Raw genomic sequence first — 15207 nt, 5'->3', positions numbered from 1 at the left:
CTCTAGTGGTATCTGGATGCTGCCCTGTGTCTAGGGATCAAGCCCAACTCTTCCAGTTGTGTAACCTACAGTGCTGCTTCCTGTGGTCATCTCAGTTCCCACAGTTCCTAACCCTTCTTCCCACTGCACAGCTCCTCCTCATCCCAGCTCTGAAAGAACACACCCTACCTCAGACACCAGGGCTACAGCCAAAAATGGAAAAAGACCTCAGTATTGAATCCAAGATGTGATCAATTATAAGCTGCACTATGTGCCACTAAGAGCACCGTCCATTAACAATAACACACCCTTGTAAAATAAACCTGATTTCTGAGATGTCAAGGCACAGGGAAAGTGCTGGAACAGCCTTCCTGGCTCCTGAATACTCCAAGATACAGGGTAGTGTGGGAAGCTGAGTAACAGCCCTCAAAAGGTGGTCACGTCCTAATCTCTGGAGTTTGTGAGTGTCGCTTTACATGGCAAAAAGAACGTTGCAGATGTGATGAAGGATCTTCCAGGGAGGAGGATTATCCATAGACGCCCTAAATGCCATCTCCAGGATCCTTAAAAAGGGAGGAAGTCCAGCCTGGGCAACACAGTGAGACTCCATCTCTACAAAAAATTTTAAAAATTAGCAAATTCGCTCGGTGTGGTGGTACAGGCCTGTAGTCCCAGATACTCGAGAGGCTGAAGTGGAAGCGTTGCTTGAGTCCAGGAGGTCGAGACTGCAGTGAGCTATGATCACACAACTGCACTCCAGCCTGGGTGCAAACGGCTCACTGCAGCCTCAACCCTTGTCTAAGGAAAAGAAAGAAAAGAGGGAGGAACAGAGGTTTGACAAAACAGAAAGCAGAATGGCCCCATGAGGACGGAAGCAGCTGCTGGCTCTGAAGGGAGAAGAGCCTGCAGTCATGGACATGGAATGCGGCTGCGAAGCGAGAAAAGCAGGAAAAGCTTCTCCCCAGGAGCCTCCAGCCTGCACACCCTGCCCACCCCTTAGTTTTAGCCCAGAGGAACTGATTTCCGACTGCTGGCCTCCAGAATCGTTAAAAGGTAAGTGTGTTGTTTGAAGCCACCAAGTCGATGGCACTTTGCCACGGGCCCTAATGCATCAGCCATGTCGTCCTTTCCCGACTGCTCCAGCAATGACACTGACATCCACGGAGCATTTCTTCTAAAACTTTGCTTCACACATGGCACTATTCGTGGATAAGTAAAATCAATTCTTTCTACTAGTTACTGGATAAATTCCAAGATCTTTATATGTGTGGAAAAAATAAGTAGGAAGAGCATTGTTACTTTGTATTGGATTAAATTTGGGGTTTTGGTTTCAAAATTCCAGCACGCAGACATTAACGTAGACGGTGTTAACAAATTTTAGGTACGCACTTACTAGCCATTTAAAGATTTGTAGCACAAATGAAATAAATTAATGATCTCAGTAGGCAATTCACTTCTAATTGTGTATGAATATCAACACCAGCTTTATATAACATTTTACAAACTGGGTACAAAGTATAAACCAAAAACAAAATTCTAAGTTCCCAACTATCTGAACAGCTCCTCCTCTCTGCCAGGAGCTTTCCAAAGTTAACCTGTAAAACCACGTCAGGCCATGATGGGGGGTGGGGCCTCGGACACACCTCATTACCACCAACACGGACCTTAAGACTGACAGACTCTTTAAGTCTGACAGGAAACATTTACCATCTATTCTCTCTGAAGCCTGCTACCTGGAGGCTTCATCTGTACAATAAAACCTTGGTCTCCACAAGGTAATCCAGACATTGCTTTCTATTGATTCCAGGTCTCTAGATAGTAACTTAACCAACTGCCAATCAGAAAAAACTCTGAGTCCAGCTATGATCTGGAGCGTGCCCCACACTAACCCGCTTCCAGGTGTCCCACCTTTCTGAACCAATATACCCGCTTCCAGCTGTCCCACCTTTCTGAACCAACGTACCCCCTTCCAGCTGTCCCACCTTTCTGAACCAACGTACCCCCTTCCAGCTGTCCCACCTTTCTGAACCAACGTACCCGCTTCCAGCTGTCCCACCTTTCTGAACCAACGTACCCCCTTCCAGCTGTCCCACCTTTCTGAACCAACGTACCCCCTTCCAGCTGTACCACCTTTCTGAACCAATATACCCACTTCCAGCTGTACCATCTTTCTGAACCAACGTACCCTCTTCCAGCTGTCCCACCTTTCTGAACCAACGTACCCGCTTCCAGCTGTCCCACCTTTCTGAACCAACGTACCCCCTTCCAGCTGTACCACCTTTCTGAACCAATATACCCGCTTCCAGCTGTACCATCTTTCTGAACCAACGTACCCTCTTCCAGCTGTCCCACCTTTCTGAACCAACGTACCCCCTTCCAGCTGTCCCACCTTTCTGAACCAACGTACCCTCTTCCCGCTGTCCCACCTTTCTGAACAAATGTGCAGCTTACATGCATTGACTGATGTCTTACGTATCCCTAAAACTTACAGGTCAACCGCCTTGGGCACAAGTCTTGAGACTATGTCACCAGAATCCTTTAACCCTGGCAAATAAAATACTAAATTAATTGAGACTTGTCTCAAATACTTTTGGTTTACAGATTAAACTAAATGCTTTAACAAATATATAACAAAGTCTCATAAGAAAATGGAAGGTGAAAGTATCATTCAGATTAATAATTTTTAGCAATTCGATACTGGTTCTCGAAACGTGAGCAGCATAACCAAAAACTAGCATATAATATGTGTTCCAGTACAATATTTATGGCATGAAGCAAGTTAAATAATGTTCTCCTCCCACATCACTGGATGTATTTTCTACAGAGCCACCTTACTCTGGGAAACTTAAAACGTGTCAATTCCTCAGACATAAACAGAAGGAAACAAGTCCACATAGAATACACTAACCAGCACTTACTCACACAAGGAAGTTAATGAATATTTGAATAATTAAATGTTATATGCACAAAATGTAAAATTAACGATCATTATCTATGGCATCAGGGTGACTCCTGGAAGTGGAGTCAAGAAAGATCAGCCATGTCCTTGGAACAATATTTGTTTTAAGTAAGAAGATACACAGCAAATCAAGACAAGGAAGAGGAGTGACAACGTAGGCTCCTTGGATATTATTTTAGGGATATACAGAGAGGAAGAGAGAGAAAGTGAAATTTTAAGGCATACACACTTGCAAGTGTTAATAATAACAAAGCATCATGGTAGATAAATTCTTAGCAACAGTGTAAACAAACCACAGTGGAACAGAAACAAAGAAAAACCCCGGGGCTCATCTGTTCCATTTCAGCAGCAGTGGGGGAGGGAGGTGGCAAAGGCCACACCAGGACTTGCCTGCAAGTGGAGCACTGGTCACAGCTGTGCATCTCCGGGCCTGTGACTCAGATGGCTGACCCGAGGACATGCCTCGCTGCCCGCCCATGTCCAGTGTGCTCACTGGCCTCTCCCCATTCCAACCTCACAGCCGCAGCACAGAGTCAGGCTCAACCCCCATCAAACCGAAGAGGAAACAAGGTTCTAAGAGTTGTGCCTGACTCACCCAAGGGCAGAGAGTTAGGAAGGGGTGGGTCTCAGGGCGCAACCCACACCCACCAGAGCCAGAGCCTGAGCCGTGGGCTCTGCGAGATGGTGGGAGTCTCAAAGCTAACCAGAGGCCAGTGGCCACACCTCAGCACACCCTACAGGGATGAAGGGCAGCCCACTCACACGGGCACTGGCCACATGACAGGTCACGTCCAGGCAAGGACACACCAGTTCAGCAAGTCATCACGGGAACCTCAAAGTAGCCATCACTCAATTGTGCTACACGAAACCACTGCAGTTAAAAATACTTGTAACTGTTAGCAAACTTTAATATACCAACACAGCACAGGGGAAGAAAAGCAATCCGAAGTTGTGACTCATTATGGAGGGAATGCTTTCTTCCAAAGGTTATTCAGATAAAAAGAGACAGGAATAAATCTTCTGTCTTTTAACATCATACCATGCAAAAACAAACACTGCCTTCCATGGCCAGACTTTTGCTTATACAATTATCATGTCAGTCTAATGAGTTCAAAAATAATTCATATATCCTAGACACAGATCTAATAAATAACTCAAGTAAATACGTTTTCGTAACTTAAAAAGAGCAGGAAATTAAATATCTCAAATTCTATTTTTATCGCTTCTCATTATATCATATCTCACAATCTAGTTTTTCAAATGTCTATCAGACATCATTTAAATAAAGTCTGGTAGTTCCACAAGACAGATGATATTGCAATAGTCAAAGTCATATTTCTGAAGAATAACATAATGTCCATAATATAGCACTTAAGAAAGGAGGATACTGTACACACACATATATATCCAAACATATCACTAAAAGATTAACAAAATCCACAAAATGTTGCTAACGGTTATCACCAGTTAGTAGAATTGTAGGTAACTTTTTTCTTCTTTATTCTTCTCCAAAGCTGCTTCTTCAATGAGTATACTTTCTTCTTTAAATCAGAAAAAATATGTTTTTGAAACCTGTCCAGCCATAAGAAATGAAGAAAAACACAACTGCATGTTCATTAAATATAGAAAGATAAAGGGGGACTTCACTGTGTAACTGAATAAATTTAAAAAAAGAATCAAATTCAGTTTCAATGACAATTTTACAAGTAATAAAGAAAGCATAATGAAAACCATCATATTAGTATTTCCACATCTGCTGTTGGTGTGGTTATCACTAATGCCAGTACGCAATCACCAGGCACAAAACTAAAGCTGTTATCCAAAAGGACACTGCTGCCACCATACACAAGTGGATACACAAGTGCACGTGGGATGCGCTTCTAACTTCGTATTGATACTTTCATCCAGTCACGGCCACAATCCATTAAACCCTATTCAATTTATACTTTTCTACCAACTACCATTATGGATGGTTTGGTATTATGATCTTTTTCATATATTTTTTCCTGGATTTTAAAAAAAATGAACATGTATTACTTTTACTAGAAGAATGAGGGAGAGTCTAGAGAGATGTAAGGCAATGGATAAAACATTTCAGTTATAAGGAATAAGTTCAAGACATCTATTGTACAACACTAACTAGCCGGGCGCGGTGGCTCAAGCCTGTAATCCCAGCACTTTGGGAGGCCAAGACGGGCGGATCACGAGGTCAGGAGATCGAGACCATCCTGGCTAACACGGTGAAACCCCGTCTCTACTAAAAATACAAAAAAACCCTAGCCGGGTGAGGTGGCGGGCGCCTGTAGTCCCAGCTACTTGGGAGGCTGAGGCAGGTGAATGGCGTAAACCTGGGAGGCGGAGCTTGCAGTGAGCTGAGATCCGGCCACTGCACTCCAGCCTGGGTGACAGAGCGAGACTCCGTCTCAAAAAAAAAAAAAAAAAAAAAACACTAACTATAGTTAGCAACAATGTAATATATTCTTGAAAAAATCACTAAGAATAGATTTTCTAGTGTTCCACCACAAAAGAACGGTAAGCCCATGACATAATGCATTTGTTAATTAGCTCGATTTAGCACATTCTACAATGCATACATGTTTCAAAACATGTTGAACACAATAAAAATAATACTTTTATCAGTTAAAAAAATAACAACAGCCAGGTGCAGTGACTCACGCCTGTATTACCTCCCATGTCTTTGGGAAGTAGACCGGGACGATCGCTTGAGCCCAGGAGTTCAAGACCAGCCTGGGTACCATGGGGAGACCGCCCCCGCCCCCAAAAAATTTTAAAAATTAGCGAGATTAGTGGCACATGCCTGTAGTCCAAGCTACTGGGAGGCTGAGGTGGGAGGGGTGACTGAGCCAATAGGTTGAGGCTGCAGTGAGCCATGACTGTGCCACTGCACTCCAGTCTGGGCAACAGAGCAAGACCTTGTGTCAAAAATAAATAAATAAAAAGAATTGGAAAAAACCCACCAATTCATACTATGACTAATGCTAGGATTAAACAGATTTGTTGTGTTATTGCAAGCTAGTAAATTTCTGAGTTTAAGGCCTTGTCTCACATATATTTCGTGTCACTAGCACCTAGCATAGTACCTAGAACATAGCAAATGCCTAATAAATGTCCATAAATTCATCAAGACTCATTTTTAATCCTTACATATAAATTGGATTAGTTTCTTAAAATATGATCCAGGAAAAAATTCACAAAAATAAATAGTTTGCTTTAACAAACATTACAGAACTTTAAAAACAGTTAAGAAAAATAAATGAAGAAAAAAATCAGTGACAGGGAGAAAGACTCTGGAAAAACCTCTGTAAATAAAAGATGCTTCATGGAAAAATGATCCCATGCAAAAGACAACTACCAGCATATTCACCATCTGTGTAAGAACTATGCCCCACCCAATTCCAAAACAACAGAAGGTGACTCAGTGTTCAAGACACAATAAGATCATTGAGAGTAAAAGAAGATCGTCTGTTTGAAGAAAAGTGCGACAGGTACTCCCAGCTGTTACAGCAGTACAGGGCCCAACAATCCAGCAATCATTTTGGCTGTGAGTTTTCTGGTAGCTACAGCAAGAATAGAAGTATACTGCATTGCACAGTAGCTTTCCTTTTCTGATTTCACAAGCTTAGATCTGAAGACATCACTACTTTCACCCCATCATGTCCAAACTGTCTGAAAAGTACGACAGTAATCACGCCCACATCCCTGCACCCTGTAAATCAGAACTGCCCTGAAGGCCTGGGCCAGGCATCCAGAAGGAGCACTTGTACTCCTCACCCGTGGGGACCTGGGCTGGGGTCTAGTGGGACCACTTCCATTCCTCACTGCTGGGCCCAGAGTAAGTCCCAAGCTGAGCGCAGCCTTCTACCAGGTGGAGGAGTTACAACCCTATCAGAACTTCTGTGGAGTTCCCTCCAGATAAGACGGCCCAGAAATCCACCTTTGCAACTGTCCTCCACACGCTCGTACCGTTGCCACTGAACAGAAGGCCCCATACCCTTCAATAAGAATAGAATCTCTTCCCTAACATGTCCGTAAGTTTATAACACACCCCCTTACTTACCATCAAGCCCTCCCTGTTCCTTTCTTCTGAACCACCGTGACGGGGCACCATCATCACAGCCGCCTCCCAGGTGCTATTCTAACTACTCTGAGAAGAGTCTAAATATGAAGACAGGATGACTTCTTACACTTTTGTTGGCATAACACTCTGCATACAGTGGGTCCTTACATCTCTAAATGAAGAAATAAAATTCCTCCGAGACAGAATTGTCATGAAAACTAAAAAAGATAATGACTTGCCAAACCACAACAAAATGCAAGAGACCACAAAAGACCACAACGTATTATATAATACATGATAAAATTATGTTCTGATAGAATATACCTAGTATAAAACAAACCAATCCATAAGCTAAACTACTCAAATATAGGTGGTGATTATATACTGATACCTTGAATCACAGTTAAGAGTTTGGCATAACTCACAGAAACACAGATTTAAGTTTTTCATATTTTTGAAACATGATTTCTATTGTTATGCAATTAAAATTAATATTTGTTTAAGCCAATATAGTATAGTATCAGTGTTTAAAGGACTATTATAGGCCAGATGCGGTGGCTCACACCTGTAATCAGAGCACTTCGGAAGTGCTGAGATGGGAGGATCACTTGAGCCCAGGAGTTTGAGACCAGCCTGGACAACAAAGCAAGACCTTGGCTCTACTACAAGTATTAAAAAATGTTCAAATAAGTTTATAAAATGTAAAAATAAATAAAAATAAAGTAATATTAGAACTGGGTACAATGGTTCACACCTGTAGTCCCAGCTACTCAGGAGGCTGAGGCAGGAGGATCCCTCAAGCCTAGGAGTTCGAGGCCAGCCTGGGTAACACAGTGAGACCCCAGCTCAAAAAGTAAATAAAGTAGTATTAGGTTTAAGTTAAAAACATTTACCTAGTTAAAAACATTTACTGTACTCCAGCCTGGGCAACAGAGCGAGACTCCATCTCAAAAAAATAAAATAAAAATAGACACGGGATTTTTTTTTTTTTTTTTTTTTTTTTTTAAAGAGATGGAGTGTCTCTCTGTCGCCCAGGCTGGAGTGCAGTGGTGCAATCTCAGCTCACTGCAAGCTCCGCTTCCCAGGTTCCCGCCATTCTCCTGCCTCAGCCTCCCGAGTAGCTGGGATTACAGGTACCCGCCACCATGCCCGGCTAGTTTTTTGTATTTTTAGTAGAGACGGGGTTTCACCGTGTTAGCCAGGATGGTCTCCATCTCCTGACCTCGTGATCCACCGGCCTCGGCCTCCCAAAGTGCTGGGATTACAGGCGTGAGCCACCGCGCCCAACCCCTGATGTCTATATTTTTTTAACAGTGCTATTGAGATATAATTAACATACTAGTCAATTCACTCATTTAAAGTATACAATTTGATGGTTTTTAGTATATTCACCACGCCTACTTCAAGGTTAAAGGCTGTGACCAATGAGGAAATCACGAAAGCCCACAAGAAAGATCGCAGGTTCACCAGGTCTAACAATAACACTGTTCCACAGCTGATCTTCACAGGACGGAAATTTACATGTATGAATACATACTTATAAATTATAAGTGTATATATTCATATAAAGTATTTATATGTCAGTCCTAGCTCCATATCCTCCCATCCTTAAATGTAGAATGATAATACTAATCTTAATAGAAGTTTTACTAAATCCACAACATACAGGCTGATGGATGCATATATCCTAAATTTAAATCTATTTTTTAGCTTAAACTAAAAGCCAGATATTTACTGCTTTAATTTTAGCCATCTTGGGGCATTAATGTTCTAACTGAATGAGGCTCTCAGACCACAGAACTGAAGCAACACAACGGTCACATCCTTTCCCTTCTGTGTCGCAGCCGCAGTGTGGGTGTAAACAAGAAACCCCAGGCAGCACCCCCATCCTATCTGCAGCATGACGAGGACTCAACACTTCTTCAACCACATGATCGCTTGGATTCAGGTACTAAAGTAGCACTTGTTTAAAATAGCGAAGTTGTGGCTCCTGAATTAGCTATGCCAACTATTTTCAGTTACAAGTCTTCACAACATTTTATTAAAGTATTAAGTGAAGATTAACACAAAGAATAAAAAAATAAATATTTGCCCTTTCTTTACATAAGACCACAGTGCATTATTTTCTTTTGTTCATCTGGTTCGCAGACTACACATACCATATTTTGGCTAGAGTTAAATTTTCCTGAACTTCCCAGAAGGGCAATGGGAAGAAAGCTCTCCCCAGAGAAAGCTTGTATACGAAAGTACAGAACAACATAACCAAGGAAGCTAATAATCTTTAATTCTCAATAATCCAAGTATGAGGTGATAAAAGACCGACTGTCAGAACAGTTGAGTAGTATTATCCATGACAGTATTATCCATGGCAGCCACAGAATCAGCATTTAGTGGCAATAGTAAAAGCAGGATAGAGTCAGACTTTATCCTATGAAGATCTAATATTTTCAAATAAATAAAAATAGCAATGAAAAATTGCCCTTATTCATCTCTATGAAAACTCTTCAAGCATCTTCCTCACAGTCCTGAGCATGGTGGCATGCACCTGTAATCCCAGCTACTTGGGAGGCTCACATAGGTGGTTTACTTGAGTCTAAGAGTTCAAGACCAGCCTGGGTAACACAGCAAGAACTTCCTCTCTTTAAAAAATAAAAAAGGCTGGACGCGGTGATTCACACCTGTAATCTCAGCACTTTGGGAGGCCGAGGCTGGTGGATCACCTGAGGTCAAGAGTTTGAGACCAGCCTGACCAACATGGTGAAACCCTGTCTTTACTAAAAACACAAAAATTAGCCAGACGTGGTGATGGGCACCTGTACTCCCAGCTACTTGGGAGGCTGAGGCAGGAGAGGTTGTGGTGAGCCGAGACCATGCCACTGCCCTCCATCCTGGGCAACAGATTGAGACTCCATCTCAAAAATAAATAAATAAATAAATAAAATAATAAATAAATAAATAAATCTTCTCTTCTCCACCCAGAGTAGTCTAATTTTCCAGGGCCCATTAACACCGGGTAGACATTTAAACAACAAAAAGCCCTGTCCTCAATTCATCCAGCCTGCCAAGTCTTTCCCCTAAACAGTTGGAACGTAACTGTTTATGGGAAAATAAGTGAAGAAAAATAACACTTTATTTTAAAGCTGTAGGACCAAACTTACAGAATTATCACAGTTAAGTGAAAGCCATTTTTCACATCCTAATAGCCTAAATCAGGAAGAGTATATATTTTTTCTCAAAGTATTAACACTCTTTATCTCGTTTCCATATCCAGTTTCAGTTTCTACTCAGTAAGAAGAAGAAAAGCTGCCGGTGAATATATACAAAAGTGAAGTGAGGAAATCAGTATCTCATTAATTCATGTTTTCCTATGTTTCCACTCTGCTATGAATTAATGGTTGTCAACGACATACTATGAAAACGAGTACAGTCTTTGGGATATACAAATATATCTTGTTCAAGGCAAAATATCAGCCCAAAGTTCAGAAACCCCAAGAATCAATGTATGTATGGTAAAAATCAAAGTACTAGTAATATTGGCCAGGCATGGTGGCTCACACCCGTAATCCCAGCACTTCAGGAAGTCTAAGTGGGAGGATCCCTTGAGGTCAAAAGTTTGAGAACAGCCTGGACAACATGGTAAGAACTCATCTCTAGAAAAATAAAAACAAAAACAAACCCAAAGTGCAGGTAATATTGAAATCTTAACTTTTCTTATTCGTAGTTTCTTCTATTATTGATGTGCTTTGACCTCCCCCCTCAAAACCCCTGCCACACAGCAGAATTTCAGGCACATTTCGAGACCATGTAACCTGCTGGTTTTATGATGAAAACAAAGTATATTATACTTTTAATAAATATCGTAAAATAGATACATAAGTATACTTTAAAAGATATTTTTAAAATCTCTCTAAAACTGTGAACACAATCACTGTCAAGTTTCATGTGAATCCTTCAAGAAATGTCTTAAGCAACCTAGGCACATTGAAGTCTGTATGTGCGGGATTATGAGCTCAGGTACAAATTTGGAATCACAAGTAAAACATTCTGGAGAGAAAAAAAAAAAAAAAAAAAAAAAACGAAAAAGAAAACATTCTGGAGAAAATATAAATTCTTCATGAGGTGAACACCATGGTTCATCAGTTTAAGTCACACAGATTAAAAACTCAAAAAGAATCTTTGGCTAAATTACATTTGTATTCTGTTTTTTTCTTATTTTTTTTTGAGACGGAGTCTCGCTGTCGCCCAGGCTGGAGTGCAGTCGCTGGATCTCAGCTCACTGCAAGCTCCGCCTCCCAGGTTCACACCATTCTCCTGCCTCAGCCTCCTGAGTAGCTGGGACTACAGGCACCCACCACCTCGCCCAGCTAGTTTTTTGTATTTTCTAGTAGAGACGGGGTTTCACCGTGTTCGCCAGGATGATCTCGATCTCCTGACCTCGTGATCCGCCCGTCTCGGCCTCCCAAAGTGCTGGAATTACAGACTTGAGCCACTGCACCCGGCCTGTATTCTGTTTTTTTCCTTAAAAAAAGGAATTTCAGGCTAGGCACGGTAGCTCACGCCTGTAATCCTAGCACTTTAGGAGGCCGAGGCAGGCGGATCACGACGTCAAGAGATCGAGACCATCCTGGCCAACATGGTGCAAACCCGTCTCTACTAAAAATACAAAAATTAGCTGGGCGTGGTGGTGCATGCCTGTAATCCCAGCTACTCGGGAGTCTGAGGCAGGAGAATGGCTTGAACCCGGGACGCCGAGGTTGCAGTGAGTTGAGATCGTGCCACTGCACTCCAGCCTGGCGACAGAGCAAGACTCCGTCTCCAAAAAATAAAAATAAAATAAAAGAATTTCAGTTCTTCAATATGGCAGCAATTGCATCTGTTTATTTATCACAAGAAAACAGTCTGTGTGGCCAGGTGCGGTGGGTCACGTCTGTAATCCCAGCACTCTGGGAGGCCAAGGCAGGCGGATCACGAGGTCAGGAGTTCGAGACCAGCCTGGCCAACATGGTGAAATCCTGTTTCTACTAAAAATACAAAAATTAGCTGGGCGTGGTGGCGCGCCTGTAATCCCAGCTACTCGGGAGGCTGAGGCAGGAGAATCGTTTGAACCCTGGAAGCGGAGGTTGCAGTGAGCCAAGATCATGCCATTGAATTCCAGCCTGGGGGACAGGGAGAGACTCTATCTTAAAAAAAAAGAAAAGAAAAGAAAATCTGTGTTTCACAAAGATTTTTAACAAGCGAATTTGATATTGGCCAATAACCAAGTTCTATGAAAGTCAGCATCATCACTTCCTGCAAATTTCAGCATTGATTACGTTGCTGTTTTGGTAATGGATGGTAATGGACTCTATTTTTAGCTACTTTTTAATATTATGCATCGTAGTGTAATATAGACACAAAATGTCACTTTAAAGTCCTTTTCCATTTCCAAAGTGCACCTCTTCTTAAGTTTTTCCCACCTCGGTTCCTCTAACTTCCCGTTTTCTACACGACCCTCGATTTTTCCCACTGCTAGCAAAAAGCTGTACCATGCCAGTTACCTTGGTTCTCCAAATACGACTGTACCTCATGCTCACCACGCATCGGTAGAACTGTGTATTCCCAAGTCCCTTACATTATATTCTTACTTCAGTTGCAATCTGTCGTCACAAAGTAGCATCTACTATCTTCTTGTCCTGGGCACGCCTCCTTTCTAATTCTTGTTTGCCATCTGTGTCATGCTTTACTTCTCACTGGAAACAGGGACCTTTTCTCCTCTAAGGGAAAATGACCCTTCCGAAACCCACTGCTGGCCACCTTCACCCCAAAGTTTACATTAAGCCTAATGGAAGCATCATTAAAATCCTCTTTCTTGCATTAGGGAACGACCAGAAAAAGATATGAAGCCAACTCTTCGTGTCTATAGTCCATAAATATATGAGGTAAAGAACTGCCAGAGTTAAAAATGAAATAACATTATGACTCTTGCTATTGCTGCAACTCTTCCAAAACTTCGTGCCACACACACACATTCACACTGGATTCAGGTCGACCCCATATAAAAATGCTCAGTCTCACAATTATACTTGCAAAAAAGTGAAACAATCTTTCAATTATCTAATATCTCCACATCTTTCGGGAGATACTCACTGCCCTTTAAATGCGTCAGAAACAACCAAGACATGAGTGAGTCCTCTCCGGGTAGAAGAAAAAGTTAACTTCTCCCCCACCAGCTGTCATTACATTTTTTTTAAACCGAGAGCAGGAAAAGCTGAAGCCACCTGGAGCATTTCCAGGCCGGCAGGGCGTTGGGAAGGAGCACGAGAATCGCGCTGGGCGCTCTGAGAGCCGAACCGGCCGCTCAGGCCCCTAAGGAGACCCCGCGGGCGGCACCAGAAGGAAGCGCGCGTTCCTGCAGCGCCGCGGCCGAAGAGGGGGCGCCACGCCCGGTACCTGCCGCTGGCGCTCGGGGTCCGCAGGCCGGGGGAGGGCAGCGGGCTTTGTGAGGAGGAGTCTCCAGGAAGCCGCGCGGGACAGCGAGGGCAGACGCGCCCCGGACCCGGAGCCTGGGCGGGCGGGGAAGCGGAGACGGGGGACGCCCGACTCGGAGGGCGGGAAGGCACGGAGCACTCAGGACTCGGGCGGGAGCGGAGGGCGGCGGCCCCAGGCGGACAGGTTGGCAGGGAGTGGGCCGGAGGCTGGGGCGGGGCTGGGGTCTGCACTCGCCCGAGTGGGCAGGTCGCGGGCAGGGGAGCGCCTGCGTGGACACGCTGGGAGTCGGGGCTGGGGGTCGGGGCGGGGCGGTGTCTGCAGTCACCTAGGCTGGCAGGTCGCAGGAACAGCGCCGGGGGTCGGGGCTGGGGTCTGCAGTCGCCCAGGCGGGAGGGGAGCGCCTGCCTGGACCGGGGTGGGTGGGGGACTACGAAGGCGGGAGTCGGGGCGGGGCTGGGGTCTGCACTCGCCCAGGCGGCAGGTCGCGGGAAGGGGAGCGCCTGCCTGGACGAGGAGGGATCGGGACCGGGGGCCAGGGGTCGGGGCGGGCAGGGGTCTGCACTCACCCAGGCGGGCAGGTCGCAGGCGCGCACCCCCAGGCGCACGGCGCGCTCCTCGTCCTCCAGCAGCGCCAGCGCGCGGCACAGGCGCAGGGCCTTGAGGCCGCGGCTGCGGCGGCACCAGGCGAGCAGGGCGAGCGCCAGCAGCACCCAGCTGAAGCTGAGCCCCAGGTAGCCCAGCGCGTACACGGGCAGCAGCAGCGCGAAGCTCCGCGCCAGCTGCGCCAGCAGCCCGGGCAGCTCCAAGCTCAGCACGCCCCCGGGGTTCTCAGGCGCCGCGCGGCCCCCAGCCCCGCCGGCGCCCGCCTCCGGGCCCTCGCCCCGGGCGCCGCTCATCGCCCCGCCGTGCCGCGCTGCCCTCCCGGCCGAGGCGGGCTGGGTGCTCGCGCTAATCCCAGGCGGCTCAGCCCCGCGCCAGCGCCCCTCTGAGGGGACGCGGCTCCGCCGCACGCCCGCCTCTTCCCGGGACGGCGACGTCATCACGCGGGGCGGGAGCGGCGTGGGCCTGAGGCTGGCACGTCACCGGGAGTGGGCGGGGTGGATGTGACGTCATCGCGCGAGGCGGGCCGTGGGCCGGGTCGACGACTACTGGAGTGGGCGGGGCAGGCGCACGACGTCATCACGCGGGGCGCTGTGTCTCGGCTGGCGGGAGTCGGGACCAGGAAGGAGAATGCTCGTTGCGTGGGTCGGGAGCACCTGCGTCCTCTCCGAGCCCCAGCCCCACAGGGCACCCTCCCTGCTCGCCGGTGGCCTCGGAGCCCGCGGGCGGTTCTGGCGCGGCGTGGCGCCGCGGCGTGGGACTCCCGAGGCGGCTTCCGGGTGCGTGGCTGCGCTCTTCGAGGCGCGGGAAGTTGCAGTTGTCAAACCCGAAGACTGACCGCCGCTGGGAGCTGCTGGCAGGCGTCGGGGTGCGCGGCCGCTGAGCGCATCCGGGGTGGCGGGGGGATGAGAGGGCGGCGGCCCTGTTTGCGGTAACTCCCCGGCCACGACGACCGGTGACGAGGGCGCCCGCCGGAGGTCAGACGGGCGTTGCTGGCGGGAGTCCTCCAGTATTTTTTCGGTGTGAGGTTGCGTAGCCAGTGTGCAAGGTTGTGGCTTTTGCGCAGTCTCTCGGGATGGTCTTGTTATCCGGCATTCCGGCGGGAGAACGCTGCCTCTGGGGC

The 15207-nt window shown here is 46.2% G+C and overlaps 1 protein-coding gene across 28 annotated transcripts in view; it reads right to left on the bottom strand.

The window, feature by feature from the left end:
• The window catches only part of LOC103247284 (extended synaptotagmin-2-like), a 103982-nt gene extending 89443 nt beyond the window's left edge, over window positions 1–14539 (bottom strand). For all 28 annotated transcript variants that reach the window (XR_012092476.1, XR_012092483.1, XR_012092484.1 and 25 more), the window contains exon 1: window positions 14051–14539. Coding sequence is in view for 6 of the 28 variants with exons in the window: in XM_073014285.1 (XP_072870386.1) it covers window positions 14051–14524 (474 nt within the window). In the remaining 22 variants the exon portion in view is untranslated. The remainder of the gene's footprint in view (window positions 1–14050) is intronic.
• Between the last annotated feature and the right edge of the window lie 668 nt (window positions 14540–15207).

This window comes from Chlorocebus sabaeus, unplaced genomic scaffold (genome assembly GCF_047675955.1).
Source record: "Chlorocebus sabaeus isolate Y175 unplaced genomic scaffold, mChlSab1.0.hap1 unalloc_scaffold_581, whole genome shotgun sequence".
Classification (NCBI taxonomy): Eukaryota; Metazoa; Chordata; class Mammalia; order Primates; family Cercopithecidae; genus Chlorocebus; species Chlorocebus sabaeus.
The sequence above is the reverse complement of the archived record's forward strand: the minus strand, read 5'-3'. Positions and strand labels throughout refer to the sequence as shown.